The sequence below is a fragment of the Gallus gallus genome, chromosome 5 (genome assembly GCF_016699485.2).
Source record: "Gallus gallus isolate bGalGal1 chromosome 5, bGalGal1.mat.broiler.GRCg7b, whole genome shotgun sequence".
NCBI lineage: Eukaryota > Metazoa > Chordata > Aves > Galliformes > Phasianidae > Gallus > Gallus gallus.
Genome location: NC_052536.1, coordinates 50,026,429 through 50,043,880, shown reverse-complemented (window position 1 = coordinate 50,043,880; position 17,452 = coordinate 50,026,429). Strand labels below are relative to the sequence as shown.

Genomic DNA, 17,452 nt, shown 5'->3' with positions numbered 1-17,452 from the left:
AGGAATTTGAATAGAAATTTATTTCAACTTAGGTTAGTATTATCTCTTAGAACTAGCCTTTTCCCTTACAGACTTCGTTCTACTTTTTCTTCTTTCTGTTTTCTTTGACATCAAGTCACCTGGAATATTTTTAAGGTGGCAACTTTCCAATTGAAATAGCTGGGAGCAGTTACTAGAGGGAAAGCTGTCCTTTGTTATCGATTTGAATGAAGAAAGCAAGCTTAGTACTTCTGCTACGAGGTTGCACATACATCTAATCAACACAGCAAGCTTGGGGTGGGAGCTGAAGGATGGGGAAAACTGATTTCTTAGAGGTTTTAGCTCTAGCAGGTAACTAAGCAGCTGCAACCCTTCACAAAATGTGACTTTCTATCCCTGTTTGATTTTGTTGTGTTTTACTCAGATTCTAGTCATGATTTTGAATATTCTGCTACTTTTTTTTTTTTTTTCTTTCAGATGATATTAACTGTGTTTCTGAGTAACAACGAGCAGATTTTGACAGAAGTTCCAATTACACCAGAAACAACCTGTCGCGATGTAGTAGAGTTCTGCAAAGAGCCTGGAGAAGGAAGCTGCCATCTGGCTGAAGTATGGCGTGGAAATGGTAAGCAAAATGTATGGTGGAAATTGATTTAAATTCATGTGACAATTATTTAAACAAACAAAAAAAAAACCAGCTCTGTTTTCAATGTCAGTGATTTCTAATTGTGCTTTACCTTTTTTTCTAGCAAAATTTTGTTCAAAGTGTGGTATTCAGTGTCTGTAGAGATCAGTGCAATTCTCTTTGTTTTTTTCTCCGTTTCCTCCCTTGGCATGGACTAATTGATTAAAATGTGTGTCTAAAATGTTAGTCTTCCGTATTTAAGATTTTCAAGTTATATGAAGTATTCAGTATCTGCCTCATAATAAATAAAAATAAATAAAGATGGGTGTATTTTCACTTCTAGGTGTCATTTATTTCAAATAGACAGACAACATGTTTGGGATGGAGTAGAATTTAGATAACAATTTGGAATGTCAGTGATCTGCTCATACAATAAGTGGGTGCAGATTATAAACTGGATTATTTCCAGTCCTGTTTCCTCACTGCTTGGCACACAAACCCTACCTGACATGTAAGAATGCTTATAACAGAATCTTAGAATCATACGGTCTCTGGATTTTTCCTCCTGCATCTTGAATAACAGAAGCTCTGCAGACATAATTGTGCCAGAATAAGATGTATTATCTCCAAATTTCTCACGAATGTGTACCATCAAAAATTTCATAACTTCTCCTGGAGCAAGTAGCAGTCTGTTGTCTTTCTGTGTTGCGATTTTTATTTTGCAGAACAAGGAGATCATCATCTTCAGGACAATATTAAAAAGCTTATTATGGATTCTTCGAGTTTGTGCAGTAAAACATGGTGCATGCTTCCAGGTTATAGTGTACCAACATATGGGTAGGATCAGTGGATGAGTGAAGATAATACGTTCTCTTCCTGCAGTTACTGAGATTACTCCTTTTTAAAGTAATATTTGCCATCGAGTTTTGTATGAAGACTGATGGGGCCATAACTGGAGATAGGATTCTTAATTCTTTGTAGAGGGGTTTTATTTCTTCAGGGGCTGTTTATTCATTCTGTAAAGCAGACGAGTTTATTGCATTATTCAGATGCCTGCAGAGCTTTTAAGCATTAGCAATCTAGAATAGTTTCCTACTGGGATATCTTTTCATTTCCTAACTGTTCTAAGACTTTATAAGGAGAAAAGGGGGCTCAAGAAGTCATTTCCTAATTGGATGGGAATTTGAAGAGTTCAGGTCAGAGTAAGCAGGGGAGAGGCTGAGCATGTCTGCGGTTCTAGGAATACAAAATGACTCAACTTAGAAAACTCTTTAAGGATAAAGCTTATTGCAGGGTTAAACATTTTCCAGTTTGGAAGTTTAGGTTATGAGGGAGGGTCTATAAATGCCAAGTGCATCATATAAATTTATAAAATGGATCTGCAGACTTTGTTTAACAGCAATTACCTATCCCTAATATTTTGCAATCACTGGCCTGTGGAAGTGTAACATATATGGTATTATTTGTCCTTCTGCTTTCACAGTGCTTTGAGGATGTACTTAAAAGAATCTGAAGAATGTTCTCAGTTAGCAGCAAAAGAAACCCTAGCCTGTGATCCACAACATCTTAGGACTTTTATGCCTTGTAACCCCAGCAAATGGAAGCACAAACTTTCTTTAATAACTTCTAAGGTTGAAAAAATACTTAATTTGTGGAAATAATGCATTGTTTCTCAAAATATCAGCTAGCTGAAGTTAAAAGTTTGTATAAAGTGAGAAATAAAATTTATCCAGGGAAAGGTGGAAGAACTAATACTAGATTTTGGCGTCTACCCTGCAAATTATGTGTCTTGGATCCTATTAACATCTAGATCTCCGTCAATTATACAGTGAATAGAATACGGAGATAACTGTTTTTGGCCAGTTGTTACCTACTTGATAGGGCATCATAATTTCCCCAGTTCTCTGAGGCATGTGCCCAAGCTTAGAAGCAGGATCCTTCCCAACACTTCTACCTGTTGAATGGGAATATCGAACTTCAAACTGTGCTTGTGGCTCAGCAATCACAAATTTGTCTCACTCAAGATGATTAGTGTATGGATTTATTTCACTGAAAACACAGAACAAAATGACTTGAAAAGGAAAAGAATGGGGGTAAAAAAAAAAAAAAAAACCCAAACTGTTATGGAGCTCTCAGACAGACTTATACCATCATTAAAATGAAGTTCTGCACACTGTCTGACAAGCATCTTGTTTGTTTCTTAGCTGTAGGATATTATAAATGTATGATGATGTGTATGATATTATAAAATCTGTGAGCTGGTGGCCTCAACTTCTTTCCCCAAAGTTTAAGGGTACGTAAGTTTCTCACTGGAACGAATTGAAATCTCTTTTTAAGAGAGCATAGGAATGATAATTTTCTGTCAGCTGCTCCTTGGAGCTAAATTAAACTTTCACCATTGCAGTTTTTAAAAATAACTTTGCCTGGAGCAGAGATCTGCTGTAGAAACCATGAGTCAAAACAGTTACAACAACGAACAACCCAAACCATGGTTCACAGTGGGAAGTGTGAAATAATTTGCAATGAAGCTGCTGCGTACTGTGCCAGTAGATGAGTATTTCTTGTCACCATAATAATTACACTCTCTCTGACACTTCAGCCCTTATCCTCAAGAGAGGTCTACAAATGTTCTTTTCAGATCTACATATTCTGAAAAGGGAAATTAAAAACAAAATTTAATTGTCCAAGTTGGAGATTGGATAAAAACATGACTTTTGATACATGTTATAAGTAGTCCATATTGTTCAGGTGACAGATCACAGCTCTCTCCTTTCTGTAAGACAAATCTGTCACACCTGTCCTCTTGCAAATGTGCTTACCTCCTGTGTTCTACAGATAATCTCTTTTAGGTTATCTAATTGAATAACACACATCTGTTCAAATTCTAAGCAATTGGGGTTGTAGAGTCTAATTTTGGTATTAAAAAAAATAAAATTGTGTGCCCAGAAGTTTGTTTTCTAAAATGTATCAATCTAACAAAATAATCAGTCTTAATCTTTTCAGTGTGTGTGTACAAATAAATAACTCAGAAATACATCATTTTACTTATTTTTTTGAGGGGGAGGAAAGAGAGAGATTACTTGTCTTCCGGTAAGATGTTGTTAGTGAAATCCTTGCAAATTTGGCATCAATGATGATTTGAGATCGCTAGTTTAGAAGAATTTTGCAACAGCTTAGCTGTTTATTTTAATGTAAGGTTTTTTTCTGTTAGTTTTGCTTGGTAAAGAAGTGGTTGAGGAGCTTCCCAAGAGTTGTAAAATAGATATTGTCCATATTACAGTTGGTAAGCTGATTCTCCTCAGAGTTGCATGGCATAAGGGTTTGGTCAAAATGCTTTTGGTTTTAGTATCTTGTTCTCTGTTCCCCCTCTTTTCCAGTTTTTTGAAATGATTAATTGTTGAAAAACACAACAGCATTTGTGCCTGATGTATCAGTAAACTTAAATAGTACCCTGTGGTTTTTCAGGTTGAAGCTTCCTCTCTTGGATTTCTCATGCTATGACAGGGGAAAAAAATGCAGAATGTTCTTCCTCATTCCCCGGCAATTGCAAATTGCAATGGGTATGGATGTCACAAGGCAGGTATCATGCCAGAAACCTGTAGTATGTTTCAAAAGAGAATGGGTTTCAACCTTTTAAATCCACCCATTGCTCAATTATCTGCTTCATTTACATCTGGAATGCCCTTCAGCAATAGGTAATGTTAGTCTTCCTGAACTTAGTTGTAAGAGGCTACTGACTGCATAAGAAATAAAAATACCCTTGTTGTAAACAACTGCAAACCTGAGATGGTAAAGATGCTTTGAGATCTTGCAGTGAACTCCTGACTATGGAGATAATCTGTTACTTTGTATTCTGGTTTCATGTACAGCAAGCATGAATGTGTTTATTACAAATATCTTGATTCATGTAATCAGGATAAAAACAGATTCTGATGCCTAAAAGCTTTTCTGTTTCACCTATAAGGTGTATTGTTCCAACAGAAAAATCTTTGCAATTCTTTTCTAATATGTCACTGTGGTATGTGCATTCTCATCTTCCAAGGTGTTTCAGTCATTACGGAATACTTGAACTCACCTGTTCTCAAAGTTTCAAAGGAAAGGTAAAAAGTTCAGTACTCAAGTTAGTATTTCAGAATTTTTGTCTAACTTCCATTTTAAGAGAGTTTTTGCAATGACAGGTGTATGCGTAGGTGATTGTTTTTCACTTTTCATATAAAAAGGAATTTATTATTAAAGTAAGCTATTACTTTATAGTAATAGTTAGTAGTTTATTACTACTCTATGCTCATTCCACTATTTTACCTTCTTTTTTGCCTCTTGTATTTTTACAATTACTGACAAGTATACTTAAGCTATGCTAACTGGGAAACATTTAACTGCAGTGCAATTTTATTCTTAAATAACAACTATACCCAGAAACACTCCTTTGTGCTAACCTGACTTGCAGCAAATATAAGCTCGTGTTTTCTTCCTGCAGTTTATATAGATTAAATCATGTCTTGTGTCAAATATTAACGACCTTATCCTCTTCCTGTTTCTTTTCCAAGTATCTTTTGTCTACCTAAGTTGCCCAGGATGATTACTACATCATTTTTCTTTGCTTCAGTAATGATGCTCTCGCTGCTGCTTTGTCTAATATATGGCTGCATATTCATTTCAGGTTGTTTTGATGGAAGTGCTGAACAAGTAGTAGAGAATGTATTTCCCATTTCTCTACAGGGTCACGTGTGAAATTATTAGCCTTGATTCTTAAAGATGTGTTATGTGAATAGGACCTTTTGTTTAATAGTTCTTAGGATCAGGGCCTTGTAATGGGAGACCAGCTTAACCAGCAGTGATGCTGCAGCCACTCCTCACCATTCCAGAATTAGCCCAACCCTGTTCAGACATCTAGTTTCTTGGTACCTGTTACCAAGCTTCAGTTCTTACTAGGTTTAGCTAGCAATCATTTTACTTGAAAAAAATGTGTAATGCTTCAGATCTTCTGTGTCCTCTGAACTAAACTCTTTAGGTATTTTGCTCCTTGTGATCTTTAGGTTCTTGTTCCAATTTTAGTGGATTTGCTTCAGAGCACTTGAAATCTTACCTCCCTCTAGGAGTTGAAAAACCTGAAAATCATGTTTTTAAAATTCCTTTTCAAGAACTAGTTGTTATAAGCCACTGGCCTTATCCTTGTGTGCACAGACTCTATTGACATTGTTTCTTGGAATCCGCTTGAGTAAGGGTCAAGAAGAGGAAAAGAAAAGCGTTTGTATTTTTTAATCCAGTGTGTTGCTTTTTGTTTATTTTTGGCCTGTTTGGGTTTTTTTGTTTTTTTTTTTTTTAGGCAAGGTAGTAAGGACTAAGCTGGTGAATATAATTAGCATGTGGTTTAAATGTCCCTTCCCCACTAAAAGTGTATTTGCTGCTTAATTTTTGTTCCTGTAGTGAATGTAATCTATATTTCAGGGCCTGAGTGGAGCTGCCGCATGTACAGATCTTGGTGCTAGTAGCAAGCGTTTAAGGAAAGTTCTGAAGGCTGAAGTACAGCCGGGTCCTGTGTGAACAGTAGCTCTGATAGATGATAGATAGATGAGCTCTGTTCCAGAGGGATGGGTGCTGGGCTTCATTGCCCTGAGACAATTGGAAGGGAGTTGGTTTCAGATCCCTGAATCCAGAGCACAATATAAGAAGAGTATAAAGCTATTAGAGGATGTCCAATGGAGTGCTACAAAGTTGGTGAAGGTTCTAGAGGGCAAGACATAAGAGAATTGGTTGTGATCCCTGGGCTTGCTCAGCCCAGAGCAGAGGGGGCTGAGGCAAGGCCTCATGGCGCCCTGCAGCTCCTCACAGAGAGTGGAGGGGCAGTGCTGAGCTCTGTTCTCTGTGGCAGTGACAGGGCCCGAGGGAATGGCATGGAGCTGTGTCAGGAGAGGGTTAGGGAGGTGGGGGTTAGGGAGAGGCTCTGCCCCAGAGGATGGCAGGCATGGAACAGCCTGCCCAGGGCAATGGGGATGGCCCTGAGCTGCTGGAGTTTATGGCATGTTTGGTCAACTGTGTGGAGCCAGAGTTTGGACTTGATGATCCTTAACCGGTCCCTTCCAACCCCAGACCTTCCTGTTTGTTATGCTGCATCCTCAGCATATAGTACTTGCTGGAACTGAAAAGAGGATACAGGTCCATATGGGCAAGTGATCATTCAACTGAGATAACTTCCTGTGTTTGAGTGCCTGCTGTGATCAGTGTCCTTTATCTATATCCTTGGTTATTCACGAAAGACTTTGAAAATAGAGTAACGAAAAAAACATGGAGAACCTTTCTTTTTTTGTTCAGGCGTTGCTCTAGAGTTGTTTCCCTCTGCAGAGAGTGACACAGTAGTTTTGCTTGCCTGTTCTCTGAAATTGTTAAAGATGCTCCTTAGGATGTGCTGATTTGTATATTGAGAGGCGATTATAAAGGAATGTAAAGACGTTGATGAGATCAAACTATTTGACATGACAGATTTTGACAATACAGTGACTGTAACCAATATACTGTGATTCGAGTGATCCAAATGTGTTGTCTTTATATATTATAGTTAAGTTCTGAGGAGTATCAAGATGTATATATATTTACACAGTTCATAACACATACAAATATAGGTAAATTTCATTATTAAAAGGTACATTGATTATGCCTTTTTTTTTTTCCCTTTCTCCCTCCTAAGCTTTCTAGAAGATAACATATTTTTTAGTGGTTTTGTCGTCTTGCATCAAACAGGTTAAATATGGAACAGATAGATTGTTAGCAGTGTTTTGCCTGGTAGGAAATGCTGTGGTTTGAGTTTTAGGGGCAGAGGGGATTTTGCTTTTAATGACGAAGAATGCAAACCATCTTTTGGTTTCCATCCAAGTCTGGTTTTCTGCAGTAAATGTTGGTGTGACTACTTAGAGCTGTCCATAAAAAAAATGAATTAAATATTTTCTGCTATCATTGTATTCTGATTGGAAGAGATCTCCTAATATTTTGCTTAATATTAGGAAGCTTTAAAAGGGAGGTTTCTCTTACTGTTAATAAAAACATAAAAATAAATGCAAGTATATTTAAACACAATGAAGTGTTTGTTTTTGAAATATATGTTCATTCTGAAATACTAAATAACCACTTAGTAATGATAGATTTGATCCGTTTGGAAGAAATAGCTATAATATGAGAATGTTTTACATTTCTTCTATGGAGAACAAAGAGACTTAGTGCTGCACAAATCTTAATGTTTATTTGTTCAAATATTTGCCTGAAATTCCACGTATACAAGAAGTTAATGTCCAGCCTTGAATAATGGAGGCACCTGCTCAGGTTCTTAGGAGGTGAAATGTAAATATACTGATGTGGTTTTTGTCTGAGTGGAAACCCTTAGAATTCTAACTGAATTAATTACCTCAGTAATAGAGAAAAATATCCATCTGCTGAAGGAGAGCAAAGGTGCAAAGATCATCACTGTGAAAAAAGCTTTTGATGAGGAATTCCTGACATGATTAAACTAGAGTTTGTAAACACTGGTATGGTTTTGCAAACTGGTTGTGTACAGCTGTAAAGCAGTGACCTGTGTTATAGTAAGAAGGCTAGCTTTTAACACAGTGCAATTATTTTCTGTTGGTGTACTCTTGTTTCTTGGACTTTGCATATCAGTAAGTACATTGAACGGATTTAATGACTATAAAAATGACATTTTTAACGAGAGTTCTATAAAGCTTTGCCTAATTTAAAATAGTTGTGATAGGTTTTTCAATTTTATTTTTAGAACGTCCCATACCCTTTGATCACATGATGTATGACCACCTACAGAAATGGGGTCCCCGGAGGGAAGAGGTGAAATTTTTTCTTCGGCACGAGGAGTCACCAGCTGAAAGTAATGAACAGGGTAAGTACACTTATCTGGTAGTGCTGTCACCTAGACATTTAAAATGTCTTCTGAAGTGAGTTCAATTATCAGTTCTTTCAGTAAATTTCAGTAGATCTATGCAGTACAACTTCCTTGTACCTAAGTCATTTTGAACATTCCTCAGTGTCATGTTTATTCATGTTCTCAAATTCCCTTCTCTAGATTAATTTCTACAGATCTGTTGAGTAATTCTTTTGTAGTAAGATTGGTTTCTGTTATGCTTAGTAGTTATGCAAAAATTTGGTGCATGAAAGGCTTAATACACGTTTGCTTTTTGAAAGTATGGGAAGATTCTTCCTTTCAGTTGCCCCCAGAGAAAAGATTCAGTGAACTACTTTACATCCCTCAGAAACCAAGATCTGTTTTACAGACATCATTGAGAGAGGTCTCACAAGCTTTACTTTCTCTGTACTTCATGTATGTATGCATTAGTAGTAATAATTGATATCTTGAAATATTTCTGGTCTGTTATACAAAAAAAAGGTCTCTGTATAAAACAATGCCATGTTAGATGAGGGGCTTTATTTCAAGACTGGAATCAAAAGAGAAAAAATCTCATTTTTCTGATCTAACTGGTATAAGAATTTAGAGGCTGTGTGTTATATTATTTATTGCTCTCAGACTGGCTGAAGGATAGGAGTGAAATCTCAAAATGAAATGTGTATTTTGCATGCTCAGGTTATCCTTACTCAGTTGAACTAATCTGACTGCTGATAATTGAATTTCAAGATTTGTCTGAGACCTTATTGCTTTAATCTGTGATTTCTTTTCATATCCATGTGGCTACTGTTTGCTTAGAATGCCAGAAGTAGCAGATCCAATAATATAATTATATGTAGTATAATATATTATATAATAATGTAATCCAAGAAAGGATTTATACATATATATTAATTAGATTTTTTTTTAATACTTAGTCATCATTTGGACAATTTGGCTTTAAACAATGTTATACCAGAAGCCATATTGTCATGTACAAGGAAAATGTCCCTTCTGAACCATGCAAGTAAAACATTTTAATTAATAATTGACTTGTGGATCAATTTGCAGAATAAAGTTGTTTTTAAGGCATTGGAGAAGCTTCCTCTAACATAGTAGTTTGCAGTACGTTTAGTTAGAGCTACTTCTTTTTGTGAACATAGAAGAGTGAAACTACAGCAGTCAGGCTCAATACATTCCCTTTCATGTTATCATTGCCAAAACACAAGTCAGAAAAGTAGGCCTACTTGTCTGTACTGTTAACAGAGGAAGTCTGTGAGGTAAATATTTTATCTTTTCTGACTACCACATACAAATAATAACCTAATAGGATAGGTAAAAGCCGTATGTACAGATTTTTTAAAAGTATGGATTCAAGAATGAAAACCATTTGTGTTGAAAACTCGACTTCTCAGTACCTGTGATACTTTACTTTTAGGTGGACGACAAACCCAGAACCAAAGGAATGGAATAAGTATACCTTTGGAAAAGCGTACAGAGAACGGGGTATGTAACAGATGAAAAAGGTTCTGGTTCAGTTCCACTCACATATTTAATGTTTTAGAAATTATTGGTTTGCAAAATCTGTTGTGGTGGGAAGTAGTGGAAAATGTATAGATCTTGTTCTATTGTGATTTCATAAATAGCTGTCAAACTTCTGTCTAAAAAGAAATTCACTTCTGTAACATGAGAATTCTTCAGAGTCTTACTAACTGCTGCATTTTATCAGCTGCCTTTCTCTGTCTTATTTGTGTGAGAAAACAGTCAGCTCTATTATACTGCGTACCACTATTGCCTGTCCAGGTACCTTGCCCCTCACCCTCTTTTTTTTATTACTAATATTGAGTTTGTGACTCCACCTCTCATGTTAAAATGTGGAAAAGTATTCATGGATTAGGATGTTTTCAGATGCCTACAGAAGATACAAACCTGCAATGCAACTTCCTTGTGCTAGTTTAAGCAGTAGTGAGTTGAACTCATGAATTAACACTTGTTTTATCATTGTGGAATACTGTTGATTTCTAAATATACATAGGGCTCTTTCTCTTTGTTTAAAAACAAAACTAATTGTATTTTCAAGTTGAGATATCTTAAAAACAAACCAAAACCCTGAAATTCTGAAAACAATTGTGCAATTTAAGTGATTCTGATTCCTAATAATTGGCATCTAAAATTCACACATACAGCTAAATATGCTGAAAGGTTGTGAGATATTTTTTGTCCATTCAGCTGTTTAGTCAGATTTCAGCTCTTGGCAGTTGGTTTTGTATGTGGTATTTGGGCCTAGTGGAAGGAATTTTTTTTTTTCCCTCTCCTGTGTGGATCTGTTTATCCTACTTCCATTGTCATGTTGTCAGTGTAGTGAAATCATGGGAGTACAGTGTCCTAGGGGAACATAACTCTTTCGTGACCTCCTCGTTCCTCATAGCCCATATACTTCAATTGAGATACAATACATTCTGGAAATTAGGACTACCATGAGCAGTACAACTTTTAATCTTACTTCCTGGGAATACTGAACATTATGAGAGCATCACTTTTTTAATTTGATTTGCTGTTAATTTTATAGGTACAACTCAGATCTGGTAACGTGATAAACGTTGCTACCTATGTGCCGTTCAGTATATACTAAAAAAGCATAACATTTGACCATAAAAGTAAAATTTACTGGAGAACCGATCACTTTAAAATAGACTTTAAGCAAGTTCCTGAAATTACTAAAAGACAAGAAGGACCTGAGGGGATTATATTAATACAAGTTGTGGGTTTTATGCCAAAAGTGGTACAACTTAGGATTTGAAAGTTACAAAACTCAGATTTTTCAATTATACTAAGTTTTAAATTGGAGGGGGAGGGGAAAAAAGCGGTGGCTGCAGGATCAAGGATTTAATCAGCTTACACTTACGTAATGCATTAGGCTTATTCATTGTTACTGGACTGCTGAATGTTAGACTAGCCCTAAAATCAATACAAACCAATGGAACATTGAAGACAGCTCAAACGTTATCAAGTGTTCTTCACTGAGGTATATTTGTATTACTATATGTATTGTTTTAATGATGAAATGGTTGATTTTTATTTAATATCTGGATAGAGCTGAAAGTGTGGCATGCATAGAAAACTTCTAGATACATGTTTGCTTTCGTGTTTGAATCAATAGTCATGGAAAAAAAGTTGTATGCAATCTGTCTGGAATTCAGTTTGGATAATTTTATGAATTGGCATTTTGTCATGCAGTGTTTTTACTGTTCTTTGAAACTATGTGTTTGATCAGCAATTGTTTAAATAATGGGGAGCTTAAAATCACAAAATTATTTAAATGCACAAATTTTATCAGGTTATCTTTCAAATAAAGATTTAATGTTAAAAATAGAATGGGTAGGGTCTCTTCAGAGAGTGAAATGCACTATAAAAAGAGTATGTATCAGTAAGTGTTCATCTGAGAGCTTTGCATTTGCAGAGCAAAGTGAGATTGTATAAACTTGAGTGTTTCTCCCTGAGATGACTTCTTTCTGAGTTTGCTGATGTTGACAACTTCTGGAAGTGGAATTAAGCTGTAAGTGGGGCCTGATCTCTTTCTACCACTGTCCTGAAGATATATGTATGTGAAGATAAGAATTATAAAACCAAACATTTTCCTTTTCCAAGGAGACTGGACAGTGTCTCAAAGAGAGATTCACTTCGCTAAAAGAAACCTGTCAGTTTCTTTTGCATATGTAACTGAGTCAGTGTGATTTCAACATGAGTTGTAAAAAGGGAAGCTCTAATTAAAGATTGATGAAAGCGTTTTATTAGTGAGAGCAGTTGGTCTTTGGGACAGATTGCCCGGAGTCTGTGGAATTTCCATCCTAGTAGAGGTTCAAAACTTACTCTGATTATGTCATTAGCAAGCTGAGCAGCTCTCAGTAGGGGTTGTTGAACCAGGTTGCATCCACAGGCTTCTTTCTACATAAATTATTTTCTGATTTGATGATGCTGATGCTGGAAGTGCCCTCTACCGTTTAGTCACTTCTCACTTGTTATCAGTGACCATGAAACAGTGATCATACAGTGCTAGGTGTTATTTTCTCCCAGATGTCTTTGCATTATCCAAGGATTGTTCTGTAGGAACGACAGTGGTCTGAGCACAGTGAGAAAGAGCAAATATAGTTGTAGCCACTGGAGGTCAGTGGTACACAGGAGAGCGACTGGGAGCCATCCAATGTGGTGCAGCTACCAGTTGTCAGTGGGAAAAATAAATTGTAGTCTTACTATAAGGAAGTCCTGGAAAGGGGGCTGACCATATGAAAACAGTTGTCCAGACAAAAAAGTAATCAGATTACTGAGATATTTGTTATACATCATTACTTCCTCATTTGAAATGTTAAAGGATAAACAGCTTAGTCTGCTCTTCAAATCTGAGCTACAAATACAACTTAATATACGCTTATAAGTATTAAGTAGTTTCTGTTTGTAACATTTAAGAGTGTACTTGGAAGAGGCTGCCATTCGTGTAAGACAAGTTTTAATGATGTTTGTTTAAAATGAGCAAATTACAGTGTTAGTCTTAGAAATCTAGATCCTTTCATGGGTCTCAGCTGTCAGTCTAAACAGGTAATTTCATTAAAGAACAACAGAAGGAATTCTAGCAATCTGCAGGGATTTTTATTTTCTTGAGGAAACTTTCTTGCAGGCCTCGTGGAACATTTTGTTCATATCAAAAGCTACTAATTAAATAAAATCCATCTCTTCCCAGTTTTCTGCTGCAACTTTGTATGTTACTTCTTGTAAGGAGCCAAGACTATCATATATGCCACTTTCACTAAGAGACTTCACAGGTCTGAGACATGCATTCCTAAAGTTCTCTTTACTTGTCAGCTGTTAGTCAGTTTAGTAGATCTAATGACAAACTGTCTGAGGAGAATCCAAATTCATCTAATGCATTTCCCAGAATGCTTGCTCTTTCTCTTCAAAAATAGAAAAACTAATCCAACTAAAGATCTTGGGGGGAAAAAATAAATTAGTAGGGAAGAAATTACAGTCCAAAGCTAATGTTGATGCAAACAACTAGCTCTTGAATTCTTGCTGAACTAGAAATCCCAGTCTCCTCACACCTCAGTAAAGGACAGTTTATGTAGGGTAACGTCTCTATAAGATTAATAGTTGTGTCAGCTAATAGAAAGAACTTCTCTGAAACTGTAGGGAATTCAGATGCTCCTGACCTTTTATCTCACTCTGAGTCCTTTTGTAAACATTCTAGGCAAAATCACATCATTCTGGGATTTGAAATACCTTGAATAATGTTTGAATATGTTCTGTGATTTCTCAAATGTATTTCAGTTCATAATGGACAAAATTACCAGATGCTTCCATTTTATGAGAATAGTCGTCACATTTTACTTACTCTGTGATCATTTTTTTTATCATTGTAATTGTAATAGCATTAGTTTATGACTAATAAGCTAATACATGACTTAATTTGCTTTGAGGAGTCTAAAGAAAATTTATTGGGAACAGGAGACACTCTTTGTACTCAGCCTGGAAAGAAACATTGCAATCATTGCAAAGTTCCATTGCAAAGGAACTGCTTTGCTCCATGCCTTCTCCATGTATATAGATAATTTTTGATCTCTGTAGAGTTAGATACCAAGAAGTCTACCTAGATGTCCGTAGATATGTGAGATGCTCATAAGTACTTTTTATTTACTTTTTTTCTATGTATACTTAGTACTTTTTCTTGTTTGTCTGTCATCTTCTCATCTATCTAAATTCCATTCAACTCTTCCTGTTCCCCTTCTTTTCTCTGAGTATTGGGGCTTGGCAGTGTTCACTGGCTTTTGTAACTCTGCTGCTCTTCTGGGCACCAAAAGATAATTCTGTTTGTCAAGTTACAGGGAACTTGGCAGCCAACAGGTGGCCTCTCATTTTGCAGGGGAAGAAAGGCCTACACTGTACCATTTACTCAGTCTACATGTTTAGTTTCCACTTTTGCAGATCTGACTTTGTTTTTCCTCAGGTGTGGTTTGTCAGTTTTACAGCTGTGGTTAGCTGTGGATGTCCATGGAAGAGGGAGGATGAGAAGTCCTTCAAATTTACTTAACCTCAAACTATGATACATATTTTCATATATTTCTCATCCAAGGAACTTGGAGTAACACAATTCATCATTTCCCTAGATTTCTAACTAAATAAAGTGAAGAATTGCATCCTGTTGTTACCACACATGGAGATCTGAACTTGCTTGTCCCTTATGTAAAGGTAGAATAGTTTAGAATATATGGATGCATCAACTGACACAACATTATGCACATTAGGTCATGAAGTTATTACCTGAGGAGTTCATTTGTTATTTTTCATGAAGTACTGCTGTTTTTTTCCCAGTCCTTACACTGACGATTTAACTTTAATGTTTTTTAACACAGTTGTCTTTTTTGAAGTCGCGTTAGTGTAATTTTTAGTTAAGCTAAATAACTTGATAATAAGTTATTGTTAGGAAGATGGGACTTATCCTCTCCTTTATTTCTGTCATTCCTTACAGGAGACAGATTATGAAAATCACTGTGTCAGTAAAGAGCTCTAAGAACTTTAGTTGTTGAAACTTGAGAGTTTAGCTTGTCCCTCCATCTCTAAACAAGATTTCAGTTCTTTCATCTCATTTACTTAAACGTGTTACCTGCAGATAGTATTTTCCACAGTGTATGTATGTGGTGGCTTTTTGTTGTGTGCATGTGTGTGAGTGCATTTGTGCGTATGCAGTGGAACTCTGGCCTCCTTTCTCTGACACACCTTTAAATGTTCATTTACGCATTCACTTAGTTTCCTGTCCATCAAGCCATTTGGACACGTAATATACCTACTTCCCACCCATATGGATTTCCCAGGCAAGAGAATTATTCCATTCCTCTGTCTCCACAACGGCCTCATGATCCAATTGTAGTTAGGTTTGTTCCCCCTGCAGTCTTCCTCACATCAAAGTGCAGAAAATGAAAGTCCCTGTGGCTAATTTAGGAGCAGGGGAGTTCAACTTGTTTTTCTTCTCTTATTCTTACTGGATGATTCTTCTCTATAGTTCATACCTTTCCTTTCTTGCTAAAAATAAGCCTGTTCTTTGTGCAGCTGGAATATTCACTATATCGTGCTTTGACGTACAGTTCTTCAGTGTCTTTATGGAGATCCATTTGGCTGGATCTCTTGTGTAAGTGCACTGAATCATACTTGAATTCTTTTCTTGAAAGAATGAAGAGAGAGTGAACTTGCATACCGTTCCTGGCAGTTATAAGGTAAATTACAGCTTTTTATATTTTCTTTTTTTCAGAATGTTATAATTTTTAGAGACATTAGAAATTGGTAACGGGGTTTTAGTATTTTCTTCCATGCTTTGTACTCAAAAATCCTTAAGTCTACATTTTGGCTTTCTGCAGACTTCTCTGATGTGCAGCTTCTTGACGTATGCTATTATGCACATGCTTTAGCTTTATTGCTGGCTCACATATTTATCTTTCTGCGTGCAGGATTTAAGAAAAAGCCAGAGTGTGTAGTGAAGAGCATTTTAGCAAACACAAGGAGAGTTATTTACATGAGATTGTCATATCTATTTTGACTACATTGTTTGCCTTTTTATTTTAGGCAGTCTCTGTTAATAAAGATGCTGTTAAATTTCATCTGGCATGATTTTCTGTCCTTTTTAACATTAAAATCAAACACAAAAAGTAGTGGTTTTCCTGATCTTTTTGGTGTTCAGTTTTTGCACTCAGTAACGCTACGAAAATAGAAATCGAGCAAATATTTTGTTGTCGTCTTAAAGCAAAATTGTCTGTATTTTTACATTTTTCGGTTGAACTGAAAGAAATGTGTATTGCTCAACATTTTCCATTGAATATGAAAAGTGCAATGAATCAAGCTGATCGTAGTTGACAGCTGGCTTGATCTTGCACTGATTAGGTCTTTCACTGCTGGCTAAATCCACTAGCCTTTTCCGTTAGCTGATTGTTGATGAATGCAGAGAGACAGTTTTTCATATTGATAAAGAATCGGGGAAACATATATCTCATATGGAATAAGATTAAAAAGTATCCTACCTCCTATTGATTGCATGGAAGCAAAAGCCACGCTGGAACTCCTGAGATGTGTATAGTTGTTGACTCGCCTTATTCACGTTGAGCAGTTAAACAATTAGTGTAGACAGAACATAACAGAAATATGGAGTTGGAGCATGCTGAAGCAACGCACGTGTTTACTGCTGACGGGCAATGCTGCAAAATAAAGATGTGCTCTCTTACAATTACATGGGAAAATAGCAAGCAGGTAATTAATTACTTTTCCAAAGTTTTACACTTTAGTGCATGTTATTTAAATACTGTATTGCTTTCACACTCGAGTTTAAATGATTTTGCATTTCATTGGCACATGAGCAGAACGTGGACCATTTGGTTTTTTGTAACTCCTTCTCTCTGAAAAGAAATTTTGAGTAAATCAGATTTTGATAGATGAATTTGCTGTCGTAGTTAAAGTTATAATATTATGAAGTAAATAGTTTTCATAAGGTCTTATGGTCAACTTTTGTTTTCAGCAACTTCAGTTTGTGGGACGTGCAATGCATACGCAGTCTCACATCAAAGTTCAGATCAAAACAGGGCATTTATTTTCAGTACTTCTGTGTTTTGGAAGTGTTCTTTTGTACTCTTCTCCTGTAAACAATATCACAGCAACAAAGAAATATTTCATGCAGAATCAGTTACTTAAGGGAAAAGTAAACACTTATTTGATAGCAAGCATGTTATTTTGACATAGAAGTGCTAGCCTATTGAGGTAAAGTTACTTTTCTTGAAAAAGATGTTTTGTCTTAAAGATCCACAAAACCACAATTCCAAAACTGTATTTAAAGAAACTTGAACAGTGTGCCTTGAAACACGGCTTTTACTTATAATTACTCTGAGTAAAAGGATTGGTGTTGTAAACAGGTCTGAAGTTGCGTGCACAACTGATCTGCT

General features: G+C 36.2%; 1 protein-coding gene across 14 annotated transcripts in view; it reads left to right on the top strand.

Annotated features, from left to right (window-relative positions):
- The window catches only part of PPP1R13B (protein phosphatase 1 regulatory subunit 13B), a 64,066-nt gene that overhangs the window by 20,469 nt on the left and 26,145 nt on the right, over positions 1-17,452 (top strand). For 13 of the 14 annotated variants that reach the window (XM_040701312.2, XM_040701311.2, XM_015287839.4 and 10 more), the window contains exons 2-4: positions 457-604; positions 8,364-8,483; positions 9,922-9,989. In XM_040701312.2, the coding sequence (XP_040557246.1) occupies positions 457-604; positions 8,364-8,483; positions 9,922-9,989 (336 nt within the window). Of the gene's footprint in view, positions 1-456; positions 605-8,363; positions 8,484-9,920; positions 15,743-17,452 lie in introns of those variants that run through there. The other variant, XM_046942589.1, reaches the window with a different exon arrangement.